This window comes from Giraffa tippelskirchi, chromosome 5, assembly GCF_054371585.1.
Source record: "Giraffa tippelskirchi isolate mGirTip1 chromosome 5, T2T-mGirTip1v1.2.pri, whole genome shotgun sequence".
Classification (NCBI taxonomy): domain Eukaryota; kingdom Metazoa; phylum Chordata; class Mammalia; order Artiodactyla; family Giraffidae; genus Giraffa; species Giraffa tippelskirchi.
Window position 1 is genome coordinate 113,876,267 of NC_137279.1, and position 25,687 is coordinate 113,901,953.

At 40.7% G+C, this 25,687-nt stretch overlaps 1 protein-coding gene across 2 annotated transcripts in view; it reads right to left on the reverse strand.

Annotated features, from left to right (window-relative positions):
* Positions 1 to 24,269, reverse strand: part of EEIG2 (EEIG family member 2) — a 77,630-nt gene extending 53,361 nt beyond the window's left edge. For both annotated transcript variants that reach the window (XM_081487226.1, XM_081487225.1), the window contains exon 1: positions 23,759 to 24,269. In XM_081487226.1, the coding sequence (XP_081343352.1) occupies positions 23,759 to 23,898 (140 nt within the window). In that variant the 5' untranslated portion in view covers positions 23,899 to 24,269. The remainder of the gene's footprint in view (positions 1 to 23,758) is intronic.
* Between the last annotated feature and the right edge of the window lie 1,418 nt (positions 24,270 to 25,687).

Here is a 25,687-nt window from a genome sequence, read left to right on the forward strand (position 1 = left end):
CTATCTGGAAATACAGATAAGGAGGAGAAAACTGCAGAATGTCTACATTCTTGAGATCCAGAGAGAAATAGGCCAGTGACTCAGCTGGTATGTGACAAAATGAAAAAAAAGTGAAAGTGTTAAGTCACTCAGTAACATCTGACTCTTTGCGACCCCAAGAACTGTAGCCCACCAGGCTCCTCTGTCCACTGAATTCTCCAGATAAGAATACTGGAGTGGGAGTGGGTAGACATTCCCTTCTTGAGGGGATCTTCCCGACCCAAGCATTGAACCTGGGTCTCCTGCATTGCAGGCAGATCCTTTACCATCTGAGCCACCAGAAAAGCCCCTATGTGATGAAACAGTACAAAATAATATTAAAAATGGACTTTGAAGGCTCCACTCTGGCTCTCTTGGTTATCCTTAATATAACGATACAATAATCAGGAAAAACTCATTCAAGTGAAGTAAATTAAAATCAAAGGCACAGCAACACACTGGCTAACTCTACTTAACAGAGGTCTGGGGGATAGACTGGGAGAGATCTGTGCAGCAATGAAAAAATGAGATTACAAGGAGGTTGCATATAAAAGGGGAGAAGGCAATGGCACCCCACTCCAGTACTCTTGCCTGGAAAATTCCATGGACGGAGGAGCCTAGTAGGCTGCAGTCTATGGGGTCGCTAGGGGTCGGTCACGACTGAGCGGCTTCACTTTCACTTTTCACTTTCATGCATTGGAGAAGGAAATGGCAGCCCACTCCAGTATTCTTGCCTGGAGAATCCCAGGGACGGGGGAGCCCAGTGGGCTGCCGTCTATGGGGTCGCACAGAGTCGGACACGACTGAAGCGACTTAGCAGCAGCAGCATATAAAAGGACTGTACTGAAAATACACGGTGGGATATTTCTTGAGTGGCAGAGACCTGGTATGTTATCTCCTGATGACTTTGATTACAGCCAGTGTAAGCTTCATATTTATGCATCACATTGCATCACTTGACATGTCTGATACCATTCCTCAGGTAGAAGGAAACCGCAGTGCAAGCAGAGTAGCTGAGCTAGAAAAACTGCCATAAATATTTTACACAGCTTCCCAATTGTTTTGTATGCTGGTTTTTAAGGATTACCTTAGCAGATTCTGGACTTACTATCAGTTGGTACTAATTTACAGTTTCTCAAATTAAGAAGCAGCCAGTGCTAATTAACTGTGTAGTTATTACTGAGTTCCTGGTTGCTTCAGGAAGCCTTACACTATACAATGAGAGAGTTTACAATTCTCAACTGCACATAATTACAAATGCATATTATCTACATTGTTAACAATGATTGCTTATTGTTCCATTAACAGAAATTATGAAGGTAATTTATGATTGCTTATAAAACATTATTTACTGATTTAGCCTACAAGCAAAATTTTAGAACCAATCCCCTTGTTAGGCAAGGACCATGAACAATCTTTTCTAACTACCTTCCTGGGGCTGTTATTTCTAAAACTGCTTCTGCCTTGTACATAATGTAAATAATAACATCCATAGGACAGACCAAGTAAGATATTTATTTGAACTGGAAGTCATTCCTCAACCATAAGGAATGACCAAAATGGGGAGACCTTCATGACCAGATGGTAGCCAGAGGTAATAATAAAAAAATACCTTTAGGGACTCTGAATTGGCCTCAAAAGATAACAGAAGATAAAATGTTAATAACTTTATGCTTAAACACCAGCACCAGAGAATTCCCAGAATTCTACAGTAATTCCCAGTAATTCTAATTACTGCTACAGAAATGTGGCTGTAGTCTATGAACAAGGAAGTATATAAAATTATAACTAGAAAGAAAATGTCACTAAATAAGTTCACTCGAAAGTGACGTGAGTGATTACTCACTATGAAGAAATGAAGCAAATATGTAAAGTCCAAAATCAAAACTATGGGTAGTTTCTCATTTGATTAAGATAAAATAAATCTTGCGTGTAAGCTAGTTTCTAAGCCACAATGCTTGGAGATAGAATTTGATTACTAAAAGCCCTAAAATTTCTTCTGAAACCAGTAAACAGGTTTCAGGACAGAAAAAAAATATTTTTCTTTAAAACAAAAGAAAGACTTTCAGTTTTGGGTTTGTTTTTAATATTTGTACCCCTATTGTCTCTTACACTATTCTTTTGCCCCAACCTATAATCATTTTCAAATTTCTATCCTAAAAGTAAAAACATAAAATTGTTTGTTCCTGTTTCCCCTCCTTTACCTAATTGCACTTTTCTCCCTTTCTTAACAAACTTTGCAAAAGAAAAAAGAAATTACACTCACTGCTTCCAGGGCTTCACCACCTGCTCACTCCCTAATCCCTTAAAAGTGAAAGTGAAAGTTGCTCTTTGCAACTCTACAATTCATAGAATTCTCCAGGCCAGAATACTGGAGTGGGTAGCCTTTCCCTTCTCCAGGGGATCTTCCCAACGTAGGAATCAAACCTAGGTCTCCCACATTGCAGGTGGATTCTTTGCCAGCTGAGCCACAATGGAAACCATGTAAGGGAAGTCAGAAGGGAAGCCACAAGGGAATCCCTTAAAACCTGGCATCTATTCCTATGACTCCAATAAAACTACTCTCCCAAGTTTATCACTGGATTTGCTGTGCTTAGTCCCTCAGCTGTGTCCAACTTTTTGTGACCCCCATGGACTGTATGTAGTAGCCTGCCAGGCTCCTCTGCCCATGGGATTCTCCAGGCAAGAATACTGGAGTGGGGTTGCCATGCCCTCCTCCAGGGGATCGTCCCAACTCAGGGATTGAACCCAGGTCTCCTACATTGCAGTAGGATTCTTTACTGTCCAAGCCACCAGGGAAGCCCAAGAATATTGGAGTGGGTAGCCTGTCCCTTCTCCAGGGGATCTTCCTGACCCAGGAATCCAACTGGGGTCTCCCGCATTGCAGGCAGATTCTTTACCAGCTGAGCTACCAGGGAAGCACTGGATAGTCACATTCAAAAGAAGGCAACTAGACCACTATCTTACACCGTACACAAAAATTAACTCTAACTGGATTAAACTGAATGTAAGACACGAAACCCTAAACGTTATTGAGGAAAACAGGTGGTAAGCTCCTTGTCGTTGGTCTTGCCCATGATTTTTTGATTTAACATCAAAAGCCAGAGGAAATAAAAGCAAAAATAAGCAAACGGGACTACATCAAACTAAAAAACTTCTGCATAGCAAAGGGAACTATCAACAAAATTAAACGACAACCTCCTGAATGAAGAGAGAAAATATTTGCAAATCATATCTGGTAACGGATTGATAGCCAAAATATAAAACACACACACACACAATCTGATTAAAACCAAATAATCCAATTAAAAAATGGGCAGAGGATCTCAACAGACATTTTTCCAAAGACATCCAGGTTCGTGAAAAAGTGCTCAACATCACTAATCATCAGGGAGCTACAAACCAAAATCACTGTTAGAATGGCTATCATCAAAAAGACAAGAAATAACAAGTGTTGATGAGCGTGTAGAGAAAAGAGAACCCTTGTGCACTGCTGGTGAGAGTGTAAACTGGTACAACCACTATAGAAAATAGTGAGTTCTTAAAAAAATCAAAAACAGAACTACCATATGATCCAACAATTCCATTTCAGGGTATTTATCTGGGGAGGAGGAAAAAATGGAAATACTAACTCTAAAAGATATCTGCATACACAGTTCCCTGCCATGTTCATTGTAGGATTATTCACAATAGCCAAGATACAGAAACAACCTGTGTCCATCAATAAGTTAATGGATAAAGAAAGATGTGAAACACACACACACAATGGAATATTATTCAGCCAAAAATAAGATGGAAATATTGCCATTTTTTGACAGCATGGGTGGACCCCAAGGGTATTATGCTAAGTGAAATAAGTCAGAGACATATGTACAAATAGTATATGCTCTCACTGATATGTGGGTGGGTGAAACTGGTGAGGGGATCAAAATGTACAAACTTTCAGTTATAAAATAAATAAGTCATGAGGTCATGGTGACTACAATTAATAACACTGTATTGCATATTGGAAAGCTACTAAGAGAGGAAGTCTTAAAAGTTCTCATCACAAGAAAAAAAAGGCTTCCTGTAACTATGTATGATGATGAATGTTAACTAAACTGATGTGGTAATCACTTCGTAGCATATACAAATATCAAATGACTATGTTGTACATCTAAAGCTAATATAACGTTATATCAATTATGCCTCAGTAATTTATAAACAGCAGAAGTGAGGAGGCTGCGACGGCTCGGCGCAGAAGCGTGGCCGAGAGGAGCTAGGCCGGGCCGGGGGCGGCGGCCGAGAGGGGCTAGGCAGGTAGGCAGGGCCAGGGGCCGGGGGCAGCGGCCGAGAGGGCCTAGGAAATTTGGAAAACTCAGCAGTTGCCACAGGACTGGAAAAGGTCAGTTTTCGTTCCAATCCCAAAGAAAGGCAATGCCAAAGAATGCTCAAACTACCGCACAATTGCACTCATCTCACATGCTAGTAAAGTAATGTTCAAAATTCTCCAAGCCAGGCTTCAGCAATATGTGAACCGTGAACTTCCAGATGTTCAAGCTGGTTTTAGAAAAGGCAGAGGAACCAGAGATCAAATTGCCAATATCCGCTGGATCATCGAAAAAGCAAGAGAGTTCCAGAAAAACATCTATTTCTGCTTTATTGACTATGCCAAAGCCTTTGACTGTGTGGATCACAATAAACTGTGGAAAATTCTGAAAGAGATGGGAATACCAGATCATCTGACCTGCCTCTTGAGAAACCTGTATGCAGGTCAGGAAGCAACAGTTCGAACTGGACATGGAACAACAGACTGGTTCCAAGTAGGAAAAGGAGTACGTCAAGGCTGTATATTGTCACCCTGCTTATTTAACTTATATGCAGAGTACATCATGAGAAACACTGGGCTGGAAGAAACACAAGCTGGAATCAAGATTGCCGGGAGAGATATCAATGACCTCAGATATGCGGATGACACCACCCTTATGGCAGAGAGTGAAGAAGAACTAAAGAGCCTCTTGATGAAGGTGAAGGAGGAGAGTGAGAAAGTTGGCTTAAAGCTCAACGTTCAGAAAACTAAGATCATGGCATCTGGTCCCATCACTCCATGGGAAATAGATGGGGAAACAGTGGAAACAGTGTCAGACTTTATTTTTTTGGGCTCCAGAATCACTGCTGATGGTGACTGCAGCCATGAAATTAAAAGACGCTTACTCCTTGGCAGGAAGGTTATGGCCAACCTAGATAGCATATTTAAAAGCAGAGACATTACTTTGCCAACAAAGGTCCGTCTAGTCAAGGCTACGGTTTTTCCAGTAGCCATGTATGGATGTGAGAGTTGGACAGTGAAGAAAGCTGAGCGCCACAGAATTGATGCTTTTGAACTGTGGTGTTGGAGAAGACTCTTGAGAGTCCCTTGGACTGCAAGGAGATCCAATCAATCCATCCTAAAAGAGATCAATCCTGGGTGTTCATTGGAAGGTCTGATGTTGAAGCTGAAACTCCAATACTTTGGCCACCTCATGCGAAGGGTTGACTCATTGGAAAAGACCCTAAGGCTGGGTAGGATTGGGGGCGGGAGGAGAAGGGGACGACAGAGGATGAGATGGTTGGATGGCATCACCGACTCGATGGATATGGGTTTGGGTAGACTCCAGGAGTTGGTGATGGACAGAGAGGCCTGGCGTGCTACAGTTCATGGGGTCGCAAAGAGTCGGACACGACTGAGCGACTGAACTGAACTGAATTTATAAACAAGTTCACCAAATACTTGCTGACCATCAAATAAAGAATACAGCTCTCACATGACTCCATCTCTCCATTCTAGGGCAGGGCTGAACGCCCTCTCCTCAAGTTTTTCTTTCTTGTTTAGCTTCTGTGATGTTAAATCCTCTCCAGTGTTTTGTTCTGGAGAAGGCAATGGCATCCCACTCCAGTATTCTTGCCTGGAAAATCCTATGGACGGAGGAGCCTGGTAGGCCACAGTCCATGGGGTCGCTAAGAGTTGGACACGACTGAAGCGACTTAGCAGCAGCAGCAGTGTTTTGTTCTCATTTGCCTTCATTATGCCTTCTTCTACCAAAGTTCTATCCTTTGACTCCTGTGTTTTGTTCTATAGGTTATCTCAGGTCTTAATTATCTTGCCCACATGGATTATCCTAAGATCTAGGTATGAAAGAAGTCCCGACTACTGGGCTCAGTTTTAGACAAATTCTCAGCTGCCTATCACACACCTTGCTTGCACCTCACATTCAGATATTCACAAGAAAGAGCCCGGTACTGGCAAGAGAAGGCATAAACTGGAACGAATAGGACTATCCAAAACAGAATTGTTACTTAATATACAGCCCATTCATAAAAGAATACAATGTATGGCACTACTAAAATAACGTGCTAAAGACTTTATTTTTTTCTAGAGACGTTTCATAACAAGGAAAATGCTTATAATGTTCAGTTAAAAAAAAAAGTGGGATAAAAGACTGTGCATGTAATTTGGCTTCAACAGTGTAAAAAAGTGAATTAGAAGAAACTAGAAAGGTATACTTCAAAATGTTAACAATGATTCTCTCTGATGGGTAACATTTTCTCCTTCATAATTTTAAGTATTTTTCCAAATGTTCTACAGAAATCTTGAATTAATTTTAGAATCAGAAAAAAAGGGGGATTCAAGGTCATATTACAAACAGAATAAAACCTAGTCTTCACAGAATGGCACCCCAAGCCTGCCAAAATCTGACTTCCAAAGCAGTCTTGTCCTTAGATACAGGCCCCGAATTTTCTCTGTTCTGCTCCACCACCTAGCCACCATGTTCTTAATGCGATCCATTTTTATGGTTCTGTGCTCCTGCTTATCAAGTCCATTTTTCTCCTACCACAAAGGAGGATATGTTGTTGACTTTGAACATTTTTGATCCCTAAACCACAATACAAAGTGGGAAAGTAACGCTCCAAGTTTTCTGTTCTATTAGCTAAGAAAGAAAAATTTTACAAATCTTTTATCCAACTCATAATGAATACTAATGGTAGCAACAATAAACATAAAATTAGCTAAAATAACTCACTGACTAAATAACACAAGATAAAGACTGTTCTTGACTATAAATTGCCACAAAAATTAAAAATTATTAACAAAATTTAGATAATGTAAAATCTGATCCTGAAAATTTGGGACTTAATAAAAATAATAGCTACTATACCGATTATGGCAGATTAATATAAATTAAGATAGCTATTCTAATCTTTGCAGTTGATTTATACTTCATGTTCATTGTAAAATATGCAGAGAAGAGAATAAACACCAAAGAAAATAATTTCACAAAATAAAAAGTGAAGTGAGAACAGAAATAGTTCAATTGCATGGAATAGTATCTGGCACACACACACAACAGATATTTGTTAAATGAAAGAATAAACTGATATAGAAAACTGTCCAAGGAGTTAATTAGATTGGCTTAATGGAGTTATGTCAGAAAATGCTTTTAAAAATACCATTATTGAAATATAATTCACACACTATGCAATTCACCCATTTAAAAGTACAATTCAATGATTTTAGTATATTCACAGAGTGTGAAACCACCACTACAATCAATTTTTGAACATTTTCATCACTTTGGGAAAAAAAGCACCATATCCACGAGTAGTCAGTCCTCATTTCCCTCCAACCTCCCAAACCTAGGCAACTTCTAATCTACTTTCTGTCTCTGTAGACTTTGCCTATTCTGCACAGTTCATATAAATGGAATCATATAACAGGTGGTCTTTTGTGACTGGCTTCTTTCACTTAGCACAAAGTTTTAAAGTTTCATTCATGTTGTAGCATGTATCGGAACTTTCTTCACATTGCCAAATAATATTTCACTGTATGGATAGTCCACATTTCACTTATCTTCATCAGCTGACAGACAGTGGGGATATTTGGATTTTTTGGTTACTATAAATAATTAAAAATTCATGTATAGTTTGGATAAGATGGTTTTGAACCTTCTGAGTCCACTTACACACAATTATTTTCAATAGTAAATACTACAGTACTACACAATCTATGCCTGGCTGAATCTCAGAATGCAGAACTGTGGACATGGAGGATAAGGAGAGCTGACTAATATAGGTGGGTCTTTGGCTGTGCAGACTCTGCACGTAATAGAAAACAAAAACCAAAAAACAAAAAACCCCAAATCTGACTCCGTATTAGATCTGTTCCTTCTCCTTTAACCCTTGTGCTTTGTTGCCTGTGCTTAGTCATGCTGGCTCTGCACCTTTTGTAAAAAGAATGTTGCCTGTTATCTGAAATATACAGGATAGCCCATTTTCAGGTTCTGATCTTTAAGAGTCCATTCACAGAGATAAAAAGTTGCAGAATAGAGATTAATATTTGTTTTGTCCTAGGTTTACAAAAACATTGCAACCCAACCTACCTGGACAGCTTCAAGAATAAAGGATTTCTATACCAAGAAGTTTGCAACAACTAACCACGCCCCTCCCTCACCAAGCCTTTAGAAAGGCTTTACTGAAACCTTTGGAGGAATTTGGGGTTTAGGGGCATGGACCACCCACCCCCTTACATGGGCCTGCAATAAACTTTTTCCTGCTTTTAACTCAAGAGTTTCCGTTTGGCCTCATTGTGCACAGGGCAAGCACTCCTAACCCCCACGCCTCATGTTGTTCAAGGGTTCACTGTACATAGTATTTTACAGAACAAACTTGTGTTGACATGTTTTCATTTCTCTTGGGGTACATTAGTGGAACTGTCAGATCATACGGTAACTGTTTAACATTTGAGGAATTACCAGTGTTTTTCAGAACAGTTGCACTAGAAAATGCTTTCTTGATGAAGATTCAGTATTGATGTGTGTGTGTGTGTGTGTGTGTGTGTGTGTATGTGTGTGCGCACACGCACGTGTGCGCTGAGTCCCTCCAGTCGTGTCCGACTCTTTGCAACCCTGTGGACTGTAGCCCACCGGGTTCCTCAGTCCATTGGATTCTCCAGACAAGAATACTGGCGTGGGTAGCTATTCCTTTCTCCAGGGGATCTTGCTAACCCAGGGATTGAACCCGTGTCTCCTGTATCTCCTACAATGCAGGAGGATTCTTGACTGTGGAGCCACCGGGGAAGCCCCCAGTATTGACCACTCTTAAAAATAGTTTTTGATAATAAACACAAGTCAAAATATTATTAAGAGTCAAAATGACATTTTCATCCCTTTCCCCCCACTCCTGTTGGTTAAATCCTACTAATCTTTCAAAGCTCAGCTCACAAAGCTTGCTACCTCTTCTAAGCAGTCTTCTCTACCTTCTCAGTAAGAATTAATAGTGCCCTTTCTCCTCTGAACTGCCATACAATTTTATTTACTGTATTTACTGCTACTCTGGACTTTGTCACTCTGCCCTATATTGCATGTGTCAGTATTTCCCACTAAACTTCACACTCCTGGATGGTAAAAATTATACTTTATCCCTATGTTTACAGTAATGATTATTATAAAGAATATATCATTTGAAATGATGAAAAGTGCTAACACAAAAAGTAAGCATTATACATAGTATTTTACAGAAATGTTTTTTCTGTAAAATACTATGAGCAACAAGTAAGATATATCTTTAAGACTTACGAGCAAAAAGAATGGCTTAAATGAGCAGAAATCCAAGTGGGGGGGAAAGAGGGACTTTCCTAAAACTGTTAAATAAAAATTACTATATAAGCCCATGTCTGTATTTTGTTAAATCATATTAGTTGGTAGAATGGCTGAACGTACTCATCAATGCTATTGCAGAAATTTCAGGGTGCTACTTCTCTAAATTATAAAGTTTTAAAAAGAGAAAACTTTCTTTTTAATACTTTCACTTTATTTGAATGTGTGCTCAGTTGTGTCCAACTCTTGCAACCCCACGGACTGGAGCCCTCCAGGCTCCTCTGTCCATAGGATTATCCTGGCAAGAATACTGGAGTAGGGCGTCATTTCCTTCTCCACTATTTGAATATTTTTGTTGTTCAGTTGCCCAGTTGTGTCCAACTCTTTGCGACCCCATGGACTGCAGCACACCAGGCCTTCCTGTCCCTCATCATCTCCCAAAGTTTGCCCAAGTTCATGTTCACTGCATCAGTGACGCTGTCCAGCCATCTCATCCTCTGATGCCCTCAATCTTTCCCAGCATCAGAGACTTTTCCAATGTGTTGCCAGTTTGCATCAGATGACCAAAATACTGGAGCTTCAGCTTCAGCATCAATCCTCCTAATGAATATTCAGGGTTGATCTCCCTTGAGATTGACTGGTTTGATCTTGCTGTCCAGAGATTTTCAGGAGTCTTCTCCAGCACCACAGTTCAAAGGCATCAATTCTTTGGCATTCTGCTTTCTTTGTAGTCCAGCTTTCACAACCGTACGTGACCACTGGGAAGACCATAGCCTTGACTATATGGACCTTTGTCAGCAGAGTAATGTCTCTGCTTTTCAACACACTGTCTAGGTTTGTCATCGCTTTCCTGCCAAGAAGCAATCGTCTTCTGATTTCAAGGCTGCAGTCACCATCTGCAGTGACTTTGTAGCCCGAGAAGAGGAAATCTGTCACTATTTCCACTTTCTCTCTTCTATTTGCCTTGCCAGTAATGGGGCTGGATGCCATGATCTTAGTTTTTTTAATATTTAATCTTAAGCCAGCTCTTCCACTCTCCTCCTTCACTCTCATCAAGAGGCTCTTCAGTTCCTCTCCGATTTCTGCCATTAGAGTGGTGTCATCTGCATAGCTGAGGTTGTTGATGTTTCTCCCATCTATCTTGATTCCTGCTTGTAATTCATCTAGCCCGGCATTTCTCATGATGTGCTCAGCATATAGGTTAAACAAACAGGATGATAGCAGACAGCCCTGTCATAGCCCTTTCTTGATCTTGAACGGATCAGTTGTTCTATACAGGGTTCTAACTGTTGCTTCTTGACCCACACACAAGTTTCTCAGGAGACAGGTAAGATAGTCTGGTATTCCTATCTCTCTAAGAGCTTTCCACAGTTTGTCATGTTTCACACAGTCAATCACAGTCAAACTACTAGGCTAAAGCCTTTGACTGAGTGGAACATGACAAACTGTGGAAAGCTCTTATTTGAACGTACTAACATGTAAATAATCAGCTTGGCCTAATAAAAATGGGGGGGGGCGTGTAAGATATTTATTCATGTTTTTAAAATGTGGAAAAATATGTAACAAAATGTACTTTCTTAACCACTTTTAAGTGTACAGTTCAACAGTTTCAAATATATTCATACTGTTGTGCACCAAATCTCCAAAAATCCCTTTTATTTTATAAAACTGAAATCTATATCCATTATACAAAAACTCCCCAATCCTCCCTCCCCTCAGCCTCTGGCAACGATCATTTTACTTTGTCTCTGTAGATGTGACCACTCTAGGTACCATGTGAGTGGAATCACACAGCGAATGGTAGGTGAATAGATAAACGATGGTATGTCAAGAAAACAATATTATTCACTGAGAAAAAGAAATGAGCTATCATTTATCATGATAAATGATAGCTATCAAGCTATCAACATCAAGTCATGAAGACATGGAAGAATCTTAAATGTGTATTACTAAACGAAAGAAGTCTACTTACTAAATCTGAATATGGCCACCTACTATATGACTCCAACTATACACCAAGCTGCTGCTGCTGCCGCTTCTGATAAGTCGCATCAGTCATGTCCGACCCTGTGCAACCCCACAGACGGCAGCCCACCAGGCTCCTCTGTCCATGGGACTCTCCAGGCAAGAACGCTGGAGTGGGTTGCCATTTCCTTCTCCAATGCATGTATGCATGCTGAGTCGCTTCAGTTGTGTCCGACTCTGTGCGACCCCATGGACAGCAGCCCACCAGGCTCCTCTGTCCATGGGATTCTCCAGGCAAGCATATTGGAGTGGGTTGCCATTTCCTTCTCCCTATACACCAAGAGTGAATCCTAATTCAAGCTATAGACTTTGGGTGACGATAATGTGCCAATGCAGGTTCTTCAATTGTAGCAAATGTACCACTCTGGTGTATGATGTTAACAGCAGGGAAGGCTGTGTGTATGTGTGTGCATGTGTGTGTGTGTGTGCATGCGTGGAGGCAAGGGATACCCAGGAACTCTGTACTTTCATTCAATTTTGCTGTGAACCTAATACTGCTCTTAAAGTTTGCTTTTAAAAAAGGAGGGTGGGTAGAAGTGCCCTCACAGAATTCAGTGAAGGAATCAGAGAAATGGGAGGTTAAAGTAGAGGAAAAGGTTCTTGGATACCAAGATAGTCAAGTTTTAAGAAATAGCTAATTATCACAGAGTTCAGAATAGAGCACAAAGGCACAAATGAGAAAACAATTACTAGATATTAGACATGGCTGATAAAATGAGCAAGGATAATTTCTGCTAAGAGCTGGAATAGAATTCAGAGTGTGGGGTTGAGGGGAGAAGAACATTTAAGAGATGGCAAATGCAGATTATTCTTTCATAAAGCATGGGTCAACTCAAGAGGAAAGGGATACATGTATACTTATGGCTGATTCACACTGTTGCATAGCAGATACCAACACAACAGTGTAAAGCAATTATCCTCCAGTTAAAAATAAATTTAAAATTAAAAAAATAAAATTTGGATCATGATTGTAGACAGGGAGAGAAAAAAGGAAGTTAGATGAAAATAGAATCAAAGGGCATCTAAAAGAAAGAACAGTTTGTTTTCTGAAATGAGAGTGAAAAGATCAATGTGGATGAAGACTAAATTTGAGTATGGAGGGTGTCAGACAGAGATATAGACAATAAAAGCAGGCAAGGACTCCTAGGTAGTAAAAGGCATGACCTAACATGGCCTCATTCTTGCTCTCCTAGAAGGATAAGCTGGGGAATGTGTCCTATATTACCTCGTCCTTGGATACAATCCTAATTTATTTTATACCCATACTGGAAATCTTAAGGCCATTCAGTTCTGTGTATACCTTTCATTCCTGTAATCCACAGGGAAAGACTACAGTGCAAGTCCTGGTCACTTATTCTCCCGACATCTTCAGAACGCTCTTTCCTACAGTTCTGTTGCTGCTGCTCTCTTCCCCAACTCAATTCTACCACATCACATGAAACCCTGGTTCCAGGGCTAAACAAACTCCTACATTCTCTTCACTTAACAGTCCACTGCCTAACTGAACCCTGGCTGTCTCGTGAGCACACTACTTGTGTGGAAGCCCCATAGGGTAGATATTTATTCTCCACTCCCATCTTCCACAAGAAGCAGTGAGAGCATTTTCCCAAATCCTCGGTGCCACTTATAGGTTCTAACTCTACTACTTCCAGCATGAGGCACGTGACATCTGGCTATGTAACACTCTTATTCCCTGGCTGTCTTAACATCATGTAAATAACCTAACATCCTAGACCCAGAGTCCTTTGCCTTATGCCTATCTTCACACCATTTCAGTAACACCGATACACTGGACCTTGCCCACTCTCTAGACTTTCTCCAGAGAAAGATGCACAAACATGCACGTTGCCATCACTAACATTCATGTTTGAAATTTCAGGTGGACCTTGTCTTTGATCATCTGCCTCTCCCATTCCTTACAGAAGCTTTTCTGGTCTTTAATCATTATCTTCATATCTCTCATCTTTTTGGATTCCTACTGAGAAAGCTAAGGTCCTCAGATGAGAATTCTCTTAAACTCCAGCCCTAAGCTAACCTACTAACTTTGCATAAGTCACTCCTCTGCTCTTGGTTCCCTGGACCTTACAGTATCCAAGCAAGCCCACTCTCTCTTGCTTCTTATGTGGCAGCAGCAATAGCCACTATACTCACAGGGCTTCCAGCACACACCATGCTGCTGTTCCTTGCCACTGTGCATCGTGTTCCTTCTACTGTTCTGTTTATTCTCCAGCTAGACTTTTTTCAAAATCTTACTAAGGAATTATCTTCTATGATACTTCCCCTGACACTCCCCCACCCAAAACAAAACCAGGTAAACACTTTTCCTACCCTTTCTTGTATCTATTTCTACTAAAGAGATGGGAATGTGTAAACACACATTTATTTCTACTAAACAGATGGGTATGTTAAACACACATCTACTTCTGTTTCACTGACTACGCTAAAGCCTTTGCCTGTATGGATCACGACAAACCAGAAAATTCTTTAAGAGATGAGAATACCAGACCACCTTAGCTGCCTCCTGAGAAACCTGTATGCAGATCAAGAAGCAACGGTTAGAACCAGACATGGAACAACAGACTGGTTCATGTTGAGAAAGGAGTACGTCAAGGCTGTATTTTGTTATCCCGTTTATTTAACTTATAAGCAGAGTACATCATGCAAAATGCCAGGCTGGATGAAGCACAAGCTGGAAGCAAGATTGCCAGGAGAAATATCAACAACCTCAGATATGCAGATAATACCAGTATAATGGCAGAAAGAGACGAACTAAAAAGCTTCTTGATGAGCGTGAAAGAGGAGAGTGAAAAAGCTGGCTTAAAATTCAACATTCATAAAACGAAGATTATCACACCCAGTCTCAACACTTCATGGCAAACAGAAGAGAGGAAAAGTGGAAGCAGTGAGAGATTTTATTTTGGGGGGGTTCCAAAATCACTGCGATGGTTGACTGTAGCCATGAAATTAAGACACTTGCTCCTTGGAAGAAAAACTATGACAAACCTAGACAGCACATTAAAAAACAGAGACATTACTTTGCCAACAAAGGTCTAGTCAGAGCAGTGGTTTTTCCAGTAGTCATGTATGGATGTGAGAGTCAGACCGTAAAGAAGGCTGAGTGCTAAAGAACTGAGGCTTTTGAATTGTGGTGCCAGATAAGACTCTTGAGAGTCCCCTGAACAGCAAGGAGATCAAACTAGTCAGTCCTTAAGAAAATCAACCCTGAATATTCATTGGAAGGATTGACACTGAAGTTGAAGCTCCAGTACTTCGGCCACCTGATGCAAAGAGCTGACTCACTGGAAAAGACCCTGATGCTGGGAAATATTAAGGGCAGGAGGAGAAGGGGGCGACAGAAGATGAGAGGGTTGGATGGCATCACCAACTTGATGGACGTGAGTCTGAGCAAACTCCAGGAGATAGCGAAGGGCAGGGAAGACTGGCGTGCTGCAGTCCATGGGGTCACAAAGAGTCGGACACAACTTAGCAACTGAACAACAACTGAATATTTTACACTGCATGGAACCCTTTATAGGTAATTAAGAGAATGAATTTGGGTGAAATGAATGGTAGAAACAAGAACTACAGGAATTGAGTAAGAGGTGAAATCATATTGGGGATGGTGAGAAAAGATTTCATTTATTCAACAAATAATAAATATCTATTAAGACCACAGTATGTGAAATAAGTGTTGAAGAAAAGCTGTGGGTGACTGTAGTCTGGGACAGATGTGGGCATAAAGCCGATGAGATATTTGATCTAGATCTTGAAGAACGCCTGGAATTTCACATGGTAAAAAAGAGGTGAAAATAGGAAAGAGGATCAAGGAGACAGAAATACACACACATTTGGCACACACAGGAAGAGCAGTTTATTAGGAAATAAAATTGAACACTTACTCATATTGGGTTGGCCAAAAAGTTCCTTTGGGTTCTTCCATAAGATCATACAGAACCCTGAACAAACTTTTTGGGGTCCTGTATGATAGAAATCCTGGAGTTAGAGCCGTAAGAATCATCTAGGGTCACCCATCCTTCTAATGAAGGATAACATTCCTGACAAATGGACAAGGTAGCCTATTCACTAACTACTGTATTCCTTTAAATGCTGGAGATTATTTTTTCTGTTATTATATTGAATAGAAACATGCCGTCTTTAACATTTCCCCACTGGTTCCAGTTCTCTTCTCTGACCTACCCAGCATAAGTCTGTTCTCTCTTTATGGGACAGTCTTTCAAATATTTTTCATTTAATTGATGTGTGATCTTGAACAAATTAGGTTGCTTTCCACCAGATCAACTTTCTCTTCTCTAAAAGAGAAGAATGGCAGAGGCTAACTGTCCCCTGATAACTGTCTTCCCCTTCTCTTTATCATAACTGAATCTTCTGCTGGGGAAACGGACACCCAGCAGAGATGACATTTCTCAACCTTTTTGGGGCTGGATGTATTCTCCTGCTCAAGTTCTGGTCAATGGGCTATGAGCAAAAAAGACCTCCCCTTCCCCTTTCCTCCTTCCTGGTGGCTGGAATTCGGATGTGGGGTGAGCCAACTTAGTCTCTGTGGAAGAGAACAATACCCTGGACCTGAAAGAGCAACAAGATAAAGAGTCAGGGCCCCTGATAACTTGACAGGTCAGAGCCACCACATCATCTTGGACTTCATATGTGAAAACATAAATTTCTATATAGCTTAAGCCACTTGTTATTTTTCAAATAAATGTGTTACAGAACTTGATATATATCCTAAGCCAGTAGGAGGCAAAAGGGATTTTACCTCTATAAAAGGGATTTTGTAATAAATAAAATTAGGAATGTAAAATATATAAATATACATGCTCATTTCTTAGTATTTGAACACCATCATTTTCTCCTGAAACTCGCTCTCAGAAACTTAATATAGTTCCCTGGATCTCTACCTGATAATATCCCTCAAAGGCTGACACCACAAAGTGAACATTAATTCTTATAAGCTGTGTATAGAGAACAGCATCTATTTCCCCATGACTTCCTTATATATATAATTAGGGAATCTCTGTGTATTTGTCATTCTTAGCAAAGCTACAATTGATTTTTTCCCCCAAATATATGCATTCTTTCAGTAAATATTTATAAACTGCCTAGTGTGCAAGACTCAGTGATACAATAGTGAATATTAACTTCCTAGTGTAAAGTGGCATTAATAACAATTTTACAACTATCCACTAATGAAACAATTTTGAGGACTTATAGCTGGAAAGTCACACTTAAAAAAAAAAAACCAGTATGTGCCTGAGTACTATGTTTCTCATCTTTTACATACAATAACCTTGGGCAAATCTAAACAGGCCAGGTCTAATGACTTGTTTAGAGGTGTGGCATGCTGGAACCAGTTTTCTGAGACTAGCATTCAGAAAACATATTATATATATTATTACTGGTTTGTTAAAACATAAGATGTTTAACACATAACATAAAAATTGACAGACAGCAGAGTTTTGTGACTAACAGCATACCCTGGAACCAGACGGACTCCCTGCTTGGCCACTTGCTAGCTGTGTTCATTTACAGCACCTCTTTGGCTTCTGTTTCCTTAGGAATAAAACGAGAGTAATAGCAGTAGTAATAGTGATAACAGAATAATAGTACCTTCCTCCTAGGATTATTTTGAGGATGTGAAGGCTTAGAAAAGTTCTTATGTGTGTGTGTTAGTTGCTCAGTCGTGTCCAACTCTTTGCAACCCCATGGACTGTAGCTCGCCAGGCTCCTCTGCCCATGGAATTCTCTAGGCAAGAACACGGGAGTGTGGTGCCATTTGCTTCTCCAGGGGATCTTCCCAACCCAGGGATTGAACCTGGGTCTCCTGCATTGCAGGCAGATTCTTTTACTGTCTAAGCCACCAGAGAAGCCCAGAAAAGTTCCTGACACATGAGTAAAGTTCTAGCTACTGCTATAAAGTGAACAGATAATCTCATTTCTGGTCAGCGTATAAATAATTTTGTGCCATATGGTCAAAGAGTATTTTCTAATGCCGGTTACTTTTTGTATTTGCTACTTATTAGTAATTATTTCATCTTAAAGTCAATTTAATGTACCAAGGGGCAAGTTATTAATATATTAATATATAAATCAAAAGCCTTAAAAGTGCTCTTTGACTCATTTGACTCAATAATTTCATTTCTAAGTGTTAATCCTTAAAAAATAACGATGTGCGCAAAATTTGACTTTAAAGATGCTCAATTTAGTGTGTTTATAAAAAGGCCAATAAAAAAAAGCAAAGAAGACTTTCAAAAAGGGCTTTGTTCAGCAAACTAACTGCATACATTTATACAATGGAATGGTATACATCTATTAAAAATAAATTAATTGAATATTTAATGATATGGGAAGAATCATTAAATGAAAAGAATCTAAGAATGGTATGACTGCACTTTGGTTTTAAAAATAAAGTATGTGATGGGTGTGTGTGTGTGTGTGTATGTGTGTGTGTATGGATCAATAAAGACTTCTAGGTTATACATCAAAATACTAATAATAGTGATTATCTCTAGTTGGTTCACTTTTACGCAATTTTTGTTCTTTTTCTCTTCTATTTTCTAAGTTTTCCACATGAATTTGTATTATTTTTGCAATAAGGGAAAAGTTTACTAAAAAGAAGTACACAATGTGCAGAGAACTAAAATCTTGAAAACATGAAAATATACTCTGGCCAAACAGAAAAAAACCCCTTCAGTTTGTTTACAAAGTAAAAGATCCGATACAGATGTGCTCATTAGCTTCCCAGACACTCCCTGGATTCACGTGGTTTTCTGCCGCAAGTTCATGTGAAACTTAGAAAAATATTTAGCTATGAGTACACACACACACACACACGCACAAAAGAAAAAAATAGAGCAAACTTGGAAATCTTAAAAAATACAGAAAAATTTTATTATGTTCTTTATTAAAGCAGCCCAGAAATTAAATCTGTTCTGAAAGTCTTAGTAAACCTCAAAAGTGATTTGAATGCTTTTACAAAGTTAAGAGTGTTCTGAAAAGATTTTAGTGTAATATTCTGTCTTTTTGAAAGATCTTCAAAAATATTTTATTAGGTAATAATTTGGCTTCAGTTTATTAGATCACTGTAAACATACAATGTATTTTTATAGTACTATTTTAATAACATTTATTACAAATAAATACCCTTTAATCTTTATATTTTTTCCTAAGCTCTTCACTGGATGATGTTGTTGCTCAGTTGCTAAGTCGTGTCCAACTTTTTTATGACCCCATGGACTGTAGCCCGCCAGACTCCTCTGTCCATGGGAATTCCCAGGCAAGAAGACTGGAGAGGTTGCCATTTCTTTCTTCCAGGGATCTTCTTGATCCAGGGATTGAACCCGGGTCTCCTATGTGTCCTGCATTGGCAAGTGGCTCTTTACCACTGAGCCACCTAAGAAGCCCCTTAAGAAGCTTAAGAAGCTGGATCCTTTTAAGAATAATTTTTGATAACAATCTTTTTTTTAATTGGAGGATAATTGCTTTACAATGTTGTGTTGGTTTCTGCCATATAACAATGGGGAATCAGTCATAATTATATATATATATATATATACATATATATTTCCCTCCCTGTTGAGCTTCCCTCCCTGCTCCCATTCCACAGAGCACAATACTAATCTTTAAAAGGGCAAAATTATGTAAGGAAATTCTAGATGAAAAATTCAGTAAGCAGGCTTACCAGAACCTAAGAAATCCACAATAAAAATGTCTCCAACTGCTTATCAGGCTGTCACTCAATGTAGTATGTTAAACATACAACTGACCTCTTCGATCCTCCCTAACAATATATATAAATATTCCCCTTAAGAAAATGAAACAAAGATTTTTCTTGACTTCTTTACTCTGTCTTGTCATCAAGTCATTTGCCATAGCGTTATCATTTCATCAGTGATTTATTAATACATGAGAAGCCTCCACATTCATTTTCTTAATCACTTTGCCTGGGTTATTTTAATAGACTTGTAATTTGTCTCCTCATTTCTAATCTATTCCTATTTGAATGCAAAGAACATCAGGCCAACAGCCAGCTTAAAAACCACTTTAATCACATTACAACTTAGTGTAAGAATCTTAGATTGACTTTTATCCTATGAGCAGTGGAAAGTAAATTCTTTATAATGGCACTCAAAGTGTCTATATTCTGCTGTAAGTTTAATGTGAACTCTCTGAGCAATCAGGCTGATCTATCACCAACTCTTATTGCCAACTTGCTCAATCAGTCCACCCACACTTCCTCAACACAAATTCATCCTCTCAGCATGCACAACCGAAAAGCTGATGTGGTTTTCATAACCTTTACAGCTGTAAATAAACTCTTTATCTTCAGAATTTCAACAACATTCACATACTGTCTGACTCATTGATTAGGCACTAAATCATACTGTCTCCTACTGTCAAGCAATTATACATGTACTAATTTCCTTAAGTAGAGGTAACTGCCTTAAGGGCCTTTATATTTGTTGTACTTTTCATAGCCTCTGACAGACAGCTAGAAACTTGTTAAAAGCAAAATTAGTATTTGTTAAACAATGATCTACAGCTTTAATTTTTGCAGAAAACCAAGTATATTTATAATTTGATGTGTACCTCCAAAGCTTTTCTTTAACAAAATGAATTATTAGTTTATGTAGGTTCATGCATCCATCAGGAGGTCCCCACAACCATCTCCAGACTCAGTGATCCATTAGGAGTATTCACAGGACTCAGCATATAGTCATACTCATGTCTAAGACGGAACTATAGCAAAAGGATACAAATAGAATCAGTAAAGGAGAAAAGTGCATGGAACAAAGACCTGAGAAGCCAAGTGCAAGCTTCCAAGAGCTCTCTCCCAGTGGAGTCACCAAGAACCAACTTCTCAGGTATCAAACTGGGACAACACAGGTGTATACCAAGGAAGCTCATTAGAAATGCAGTAACTAAGGTTCCCCCCCTGTCCCCTTCCCCTGAGCTGGTCATGTGGGCACCCTCTGCCCAGCACAGGCCAAAATCCCAGACTCCCAGAAAGTATTCACCACAAATCACACTGTAGTTCAGGCACAATGAGCCACTCTAAAGTTTTATGTCAGTGTAGGCAACTATTGATCGTTGAGGTTCCCAAATGCCAACAAAAACACTGTAAGCAGGCCTTTCTACGGAAAGCAGTCTTGAGTCTGCTAAGTTAACCCTTTTCTATGTAATTCAATGAATATTTTTATGGCAGAAATGTTAGATGTTAACTATATTTGACTTTTGCCAAAGCACAGGTAATTTTTTAAACAATTAAAATCTAGCATTTATTTAGAGATACACTGCCTAGACTGGTATCCACATATAAAAAGTTACACAATTTTTAAATAATTCATATCCTTTAAGTATTCCTGGTTTTCTTCCTTTTTTCTTCTAAAATGAGGTTATCTTTTTCAAGTCAACATTTTCATAGTCGCTGGGAGAAAAGTATAACATGTAATGGGAACAAATTCTCTTAGATAAGCTCCTTGTCTTCTCTTTAAATGTCAGTTGGGTGCCAGAGCATTGTGGTAGCTGTTTTAGGTGCATCATCTTACTAAATCCTCACAACACCCACATAAGCCAGCGATGGTTTCTATTTTATAGATCTGCCATGGTGGAGCTAGGATTTAGGTTCAGATCTGCCTCATTCCATACTCTTGGTCTTAGATTTACATTAACTACCTCTACCTAATAAGGAACAGGCTCCTTATTATAAATTGCTTCCCTTCAAACTACATGGATGTTGTCTGGTTGGTTACACAGAGCATTATTTTTAATCTAACTCACTTTGATTACAGCCACATTTTAGTTGGAAAAGAAAGGGGTAAATTTCATACAGGATACTCTACTTTTTCTTATTCGATCTTGCTAATTCCAAATCAGATTACACCCCTTGCTTGTTAACTACAATGGGAAACTCCCTATTCAGCACAGCACACAACTTTCTACTTTATCTGACATTAATCTGCTTGAAATTAGACAGACCTGAATTCCAATTTTGGCATTTCACTTACCAGATGTGGGGACCTCAGCAAAGTTATCTCAGTTCATTCACCTACAAAAATGGGGATTCCTACCTCACAAGCTTGCAGTGAGATAAGATAATATATTTAAAAGGTTTGCATGCTTGTTTGCTCTATCACTTCAGTTGTGTCAGACTCTTTGTGACCCGATGGACTGTAGCCCACCGGGCTCCTTTGCCCATGGGGGTTCCCCACGCAAGGATACTGGAGTGGACTGCCATACCCTCTTCCAGGGGATCTTCCTGACCCAGGTATAGAACCTGCTTCTCTTATGTCTCCTGCATTGGCAGGCAGGTTCTTTACCACTAATGCCACTTGAGAAGCCCACTTAAAGGGTTTAGCCTCTTCATATTTGCCAAATAAATGACTGCCTACAACACCTGGATAACTGATTCATAATTGATATGAATCAAGCCAATGAGGGAGAAAGCAGGGAGCAGAGAAGTACCCTGACCACCAGGTGTCATCACTGGCCCAGGAGAGCTGATCTAACTGCCAGAAGCGGCGGGTGGGACCGCCTGTCACAGGACAGGGTAAGACTGTCACTTGCAACTACTGAACATTCAAAAATTGGCTTTGGCTTTCAACCTTAAGAGCTGGTACAATGTTTATTCCATCATTCTGAGTAACACTGTTCTCTTACCAGTGTGTTAAAAATGACTGCAGTGGTTGTATCATCATATTAGTTTAATTTTTAAAAAACTGGGGCTTCCCTGGTGGCTCAGACAGTAAGGAATCTGCCTGCAATGCAGAAGACCTGGGCTTGATCCCTGGGTCCGCAAGATCCCCTGGGGAAGGAAATGGCAATCCACTTCAGTATTCTTGCCTGGAGAATTCCAAGGACAGAACAGCCTGGCGGGCTACAGTCCATGGGGGTCACAAAGAGTTGGACACAACCGAGTGACTAACACACACACACACTTAAAAAAACTCCTCAGCTCATCTTTTTTAAAAAAAAAATTCTGAGAATCAATATTGCTTCATAACTCTTTTGCTTTAGTCAACAAGACAATTACATTTTCTGGCGTTCACAGGCTTCAATATTGCCACCTTGGACAATTTCTCATCCCAACTCCACAACCCACGGACTTTATTTCCTTTACATTATTAATAGAGATGACAAAAGGAAAACAGAGTATGTTTTAGGATAAAGTCCATGAACAGCACTAATGGCAAAATAAGCATTAACTAAAAGCCTTATTCCTTAAAAGTTCATTTTTTAAAATTCTGCAAATTTTCTCTTTTCCTAAGGAAAACTTACCCTACGGGAGATCTGTCAACCTACAAATATTCTGACATGACTCAAGGAACACTATCACTCCTGACTTCATTCTGTAATCTGCCAACAACGCTCCCTGAGAGGCCCAGGGGCGCATTTCAAAATGAGAGCGATAAAACGAAAAAAACACACAAAAAACAAAACCCAACAGAAAAAAACTCCCCAAAATGAGAACAGGGTCTGGTTCTAAGTCCTCCACACTGAGAGCAACTAGCGGTCACTTCAAGACCGGTCATTCAGTGAGTGTTAGGGCGTAACTGGACATGCAGCTCTGAGATGAGACACAGACTTGTCCTGTCTCCAGCGAACACTTGACTCAAGTCTGACCAGGCCTGGCATCCTGGGCGCCCGAGCCCTCCAGCAACCGACAGGCATAAAGAGAAAGGCTAAATGCACAGGCAGATTCTGTTTAGAGCGGGCGCTCCTGGAATTCGAGCAGTTTGGGTTATTTTTGTTCTAACAACAGCTCGAGTTCCACTCTGCATCTCACAAACATGGAAAGGTCTGAAGAGAAACCAGAAGCATCCTCTCCCTTCTGACCATCGCTCCCATTCCTGGAGAACTGCGGAGGGAAGAGCAGATACCAGGAACCATCTGGAATCATGAGCGCAGGTGGCTACCCCAGCCGAAGACCCATTTGCGAAGCACTTTATGCAGATCGATACACTCAGACTGGTCCCTAGAGAAAGAAAAGCTCACGAGGCTGGCCGCCCTCCAGGAGTAAAGGGGCTGCGTCAAGAGATGTTGCCCATCCAGCTGCTCCGGAGCAGCGGGCGGCTCGGCGGGCGCGTTACCTGGGGGACTCGGCGGTGAAACTGCCGCCGTCCAGCAGCCGCATCTTGCAGAAGAGGACCCCGTTGACGAAGGGCACCGAGGAGAGCTCCTCGAGCTCGAAGTCCACCTTAAACTTAAACTTCTTCTTCTTCATCATCATGAGAGCCAGACGCCGGCGAGCGGGGTGCGGGGGCGGCCCCAAGGGGCGCGCGGGCCGGCGCCGCCGCTTCAACTCGGCCGAGCCCCGGGCCCTCCCAGCCCCATAGCCCGAGCCGCGAGCTGCGCGCGGGGGCGCGGCCGGGGGGCGCCGAGGTTCGGCCGCCGCCGCCTCCTCCTGCGGCAACTCGGGCCCGAGCGCGGCGGCGGCCGCAGCGCGGACCCCGCCCGCCCGCGGGGAGTGGTCGTGCTGCAGCTCGCCTGAGCGGTGGGAGCCCTTTCCGTGTGCAGCTTGCCGCCGCCGCCGCCGCCCGTCTGGGAGGAGGAGAGGCGAAGCTGGGAGAACCGCCGCTGCCGCCGCCTCCTCAGCGCCACGGGGCCAGAGGCGCCCCCAGCGGCCGCGGCCGGCAGCGCACCGCCAGGCGGAAGTGGGGAGGGCGGGCGAGGAAATTCGGGGCGGTCGGGCGCTTCGCCGGGAAACTGACCCGCGACGGCAGTTAGGGTGTCACGCCTCTCTGGGGTTTAAAAAAAAAACAAATCCTACCAAAAAGGAACTTCCTTCTACAGCTTCCTCTCGGCCTTTCTTTAGTTATTTTGCTCCGCCTCCTTTCTCCCCCTCCTCCTTCAGCGATATTTTTTTCCCCTTGGGTTTGAGAGGCATGGGATGATAGAGTAAATCAGAATCTCCACGACGTTCTTTTCGTCAGTTTGAAATCCTGAAACTAAAATTCACGAGCCTCCTCATATAAAATGAGGGAGGAAAAGAAAGGATTAAAATGTGCTGAGGACTCAGGCACTGACTGCTACAGACGTTTTCCTCTTGTTTATTCTTTAATTCCTGTTGTCCAGGATAAAAGAGTACAGAAAAGATTAAAATAATACCTTTCTTTCTAAAATTTAGTCTGTCCAAACCGAGACTGAAAAGCCTAAAAATAAAGTGTCCATAGATGCATAGCAACTACCTGCCCTCTGTAGGCATGTGTGTGTTGTTGCAGTGTGTCTTGCCTTACTTACATAATATTCCTGTTTTCAGTCTAAGTTATAACTCTCGCAGTAATCTCTCTGAAAGGCTGCAACTGAAAAGATCCTCGTTTCCAGTTCACTTATTTATCCATGCATTCATTCACATAAAAATATTTTTAATCACCTAAAATGTTGGTCACTATCAAGACCCAATGATTTATTAAAAAAAAATAACAACAAAACAAAAAAACCACATAAAAACCCTGACCTCAACGGTTTTATGATTTAGTGATATATATATATATATATATATATATATATATATATATATGTCGGTCGTTAAAAAAGAAAACCTACCATGTGTGTTTGTTTAGCATGAATACTCAGTTTGTCTCGAACTCAGAAGGGAAAGCAATTAAAGTAATTGATATTAACCAGTGTTCTGAATTTCAAAGAATGAATAGAATTTGGGACAAAGTGGGCTGTGGGAATAGGGTGTGTTCCAGGCAGAGGAAATGAAGGTAAAGACCCAGGGGCAGAGTTTATGAGTCTCAGGTTGGGAGTTGGTAGTGAATAATGGCTGGTTGGCCATCAGGACAAGGAAAGGCAGTGGGAGGCAGTGGGAAGAGTTAAAGGAAACTTTGCAGTTTGTAACTTGGAAAACTAGATGGAAGTAGGAGAGGGCAGATTGGGAATGGAAGAGATAATGAGTCTTTAAGCTGTGAGACATCAGGGAGAGAAGGGCAACCTTAGCTCACGGGAAAGCTGAAACCATGTATTGGGGAATTTGAGTATGCCTTGATGGCTGAAGCCCCAAAAATGGATAAAAA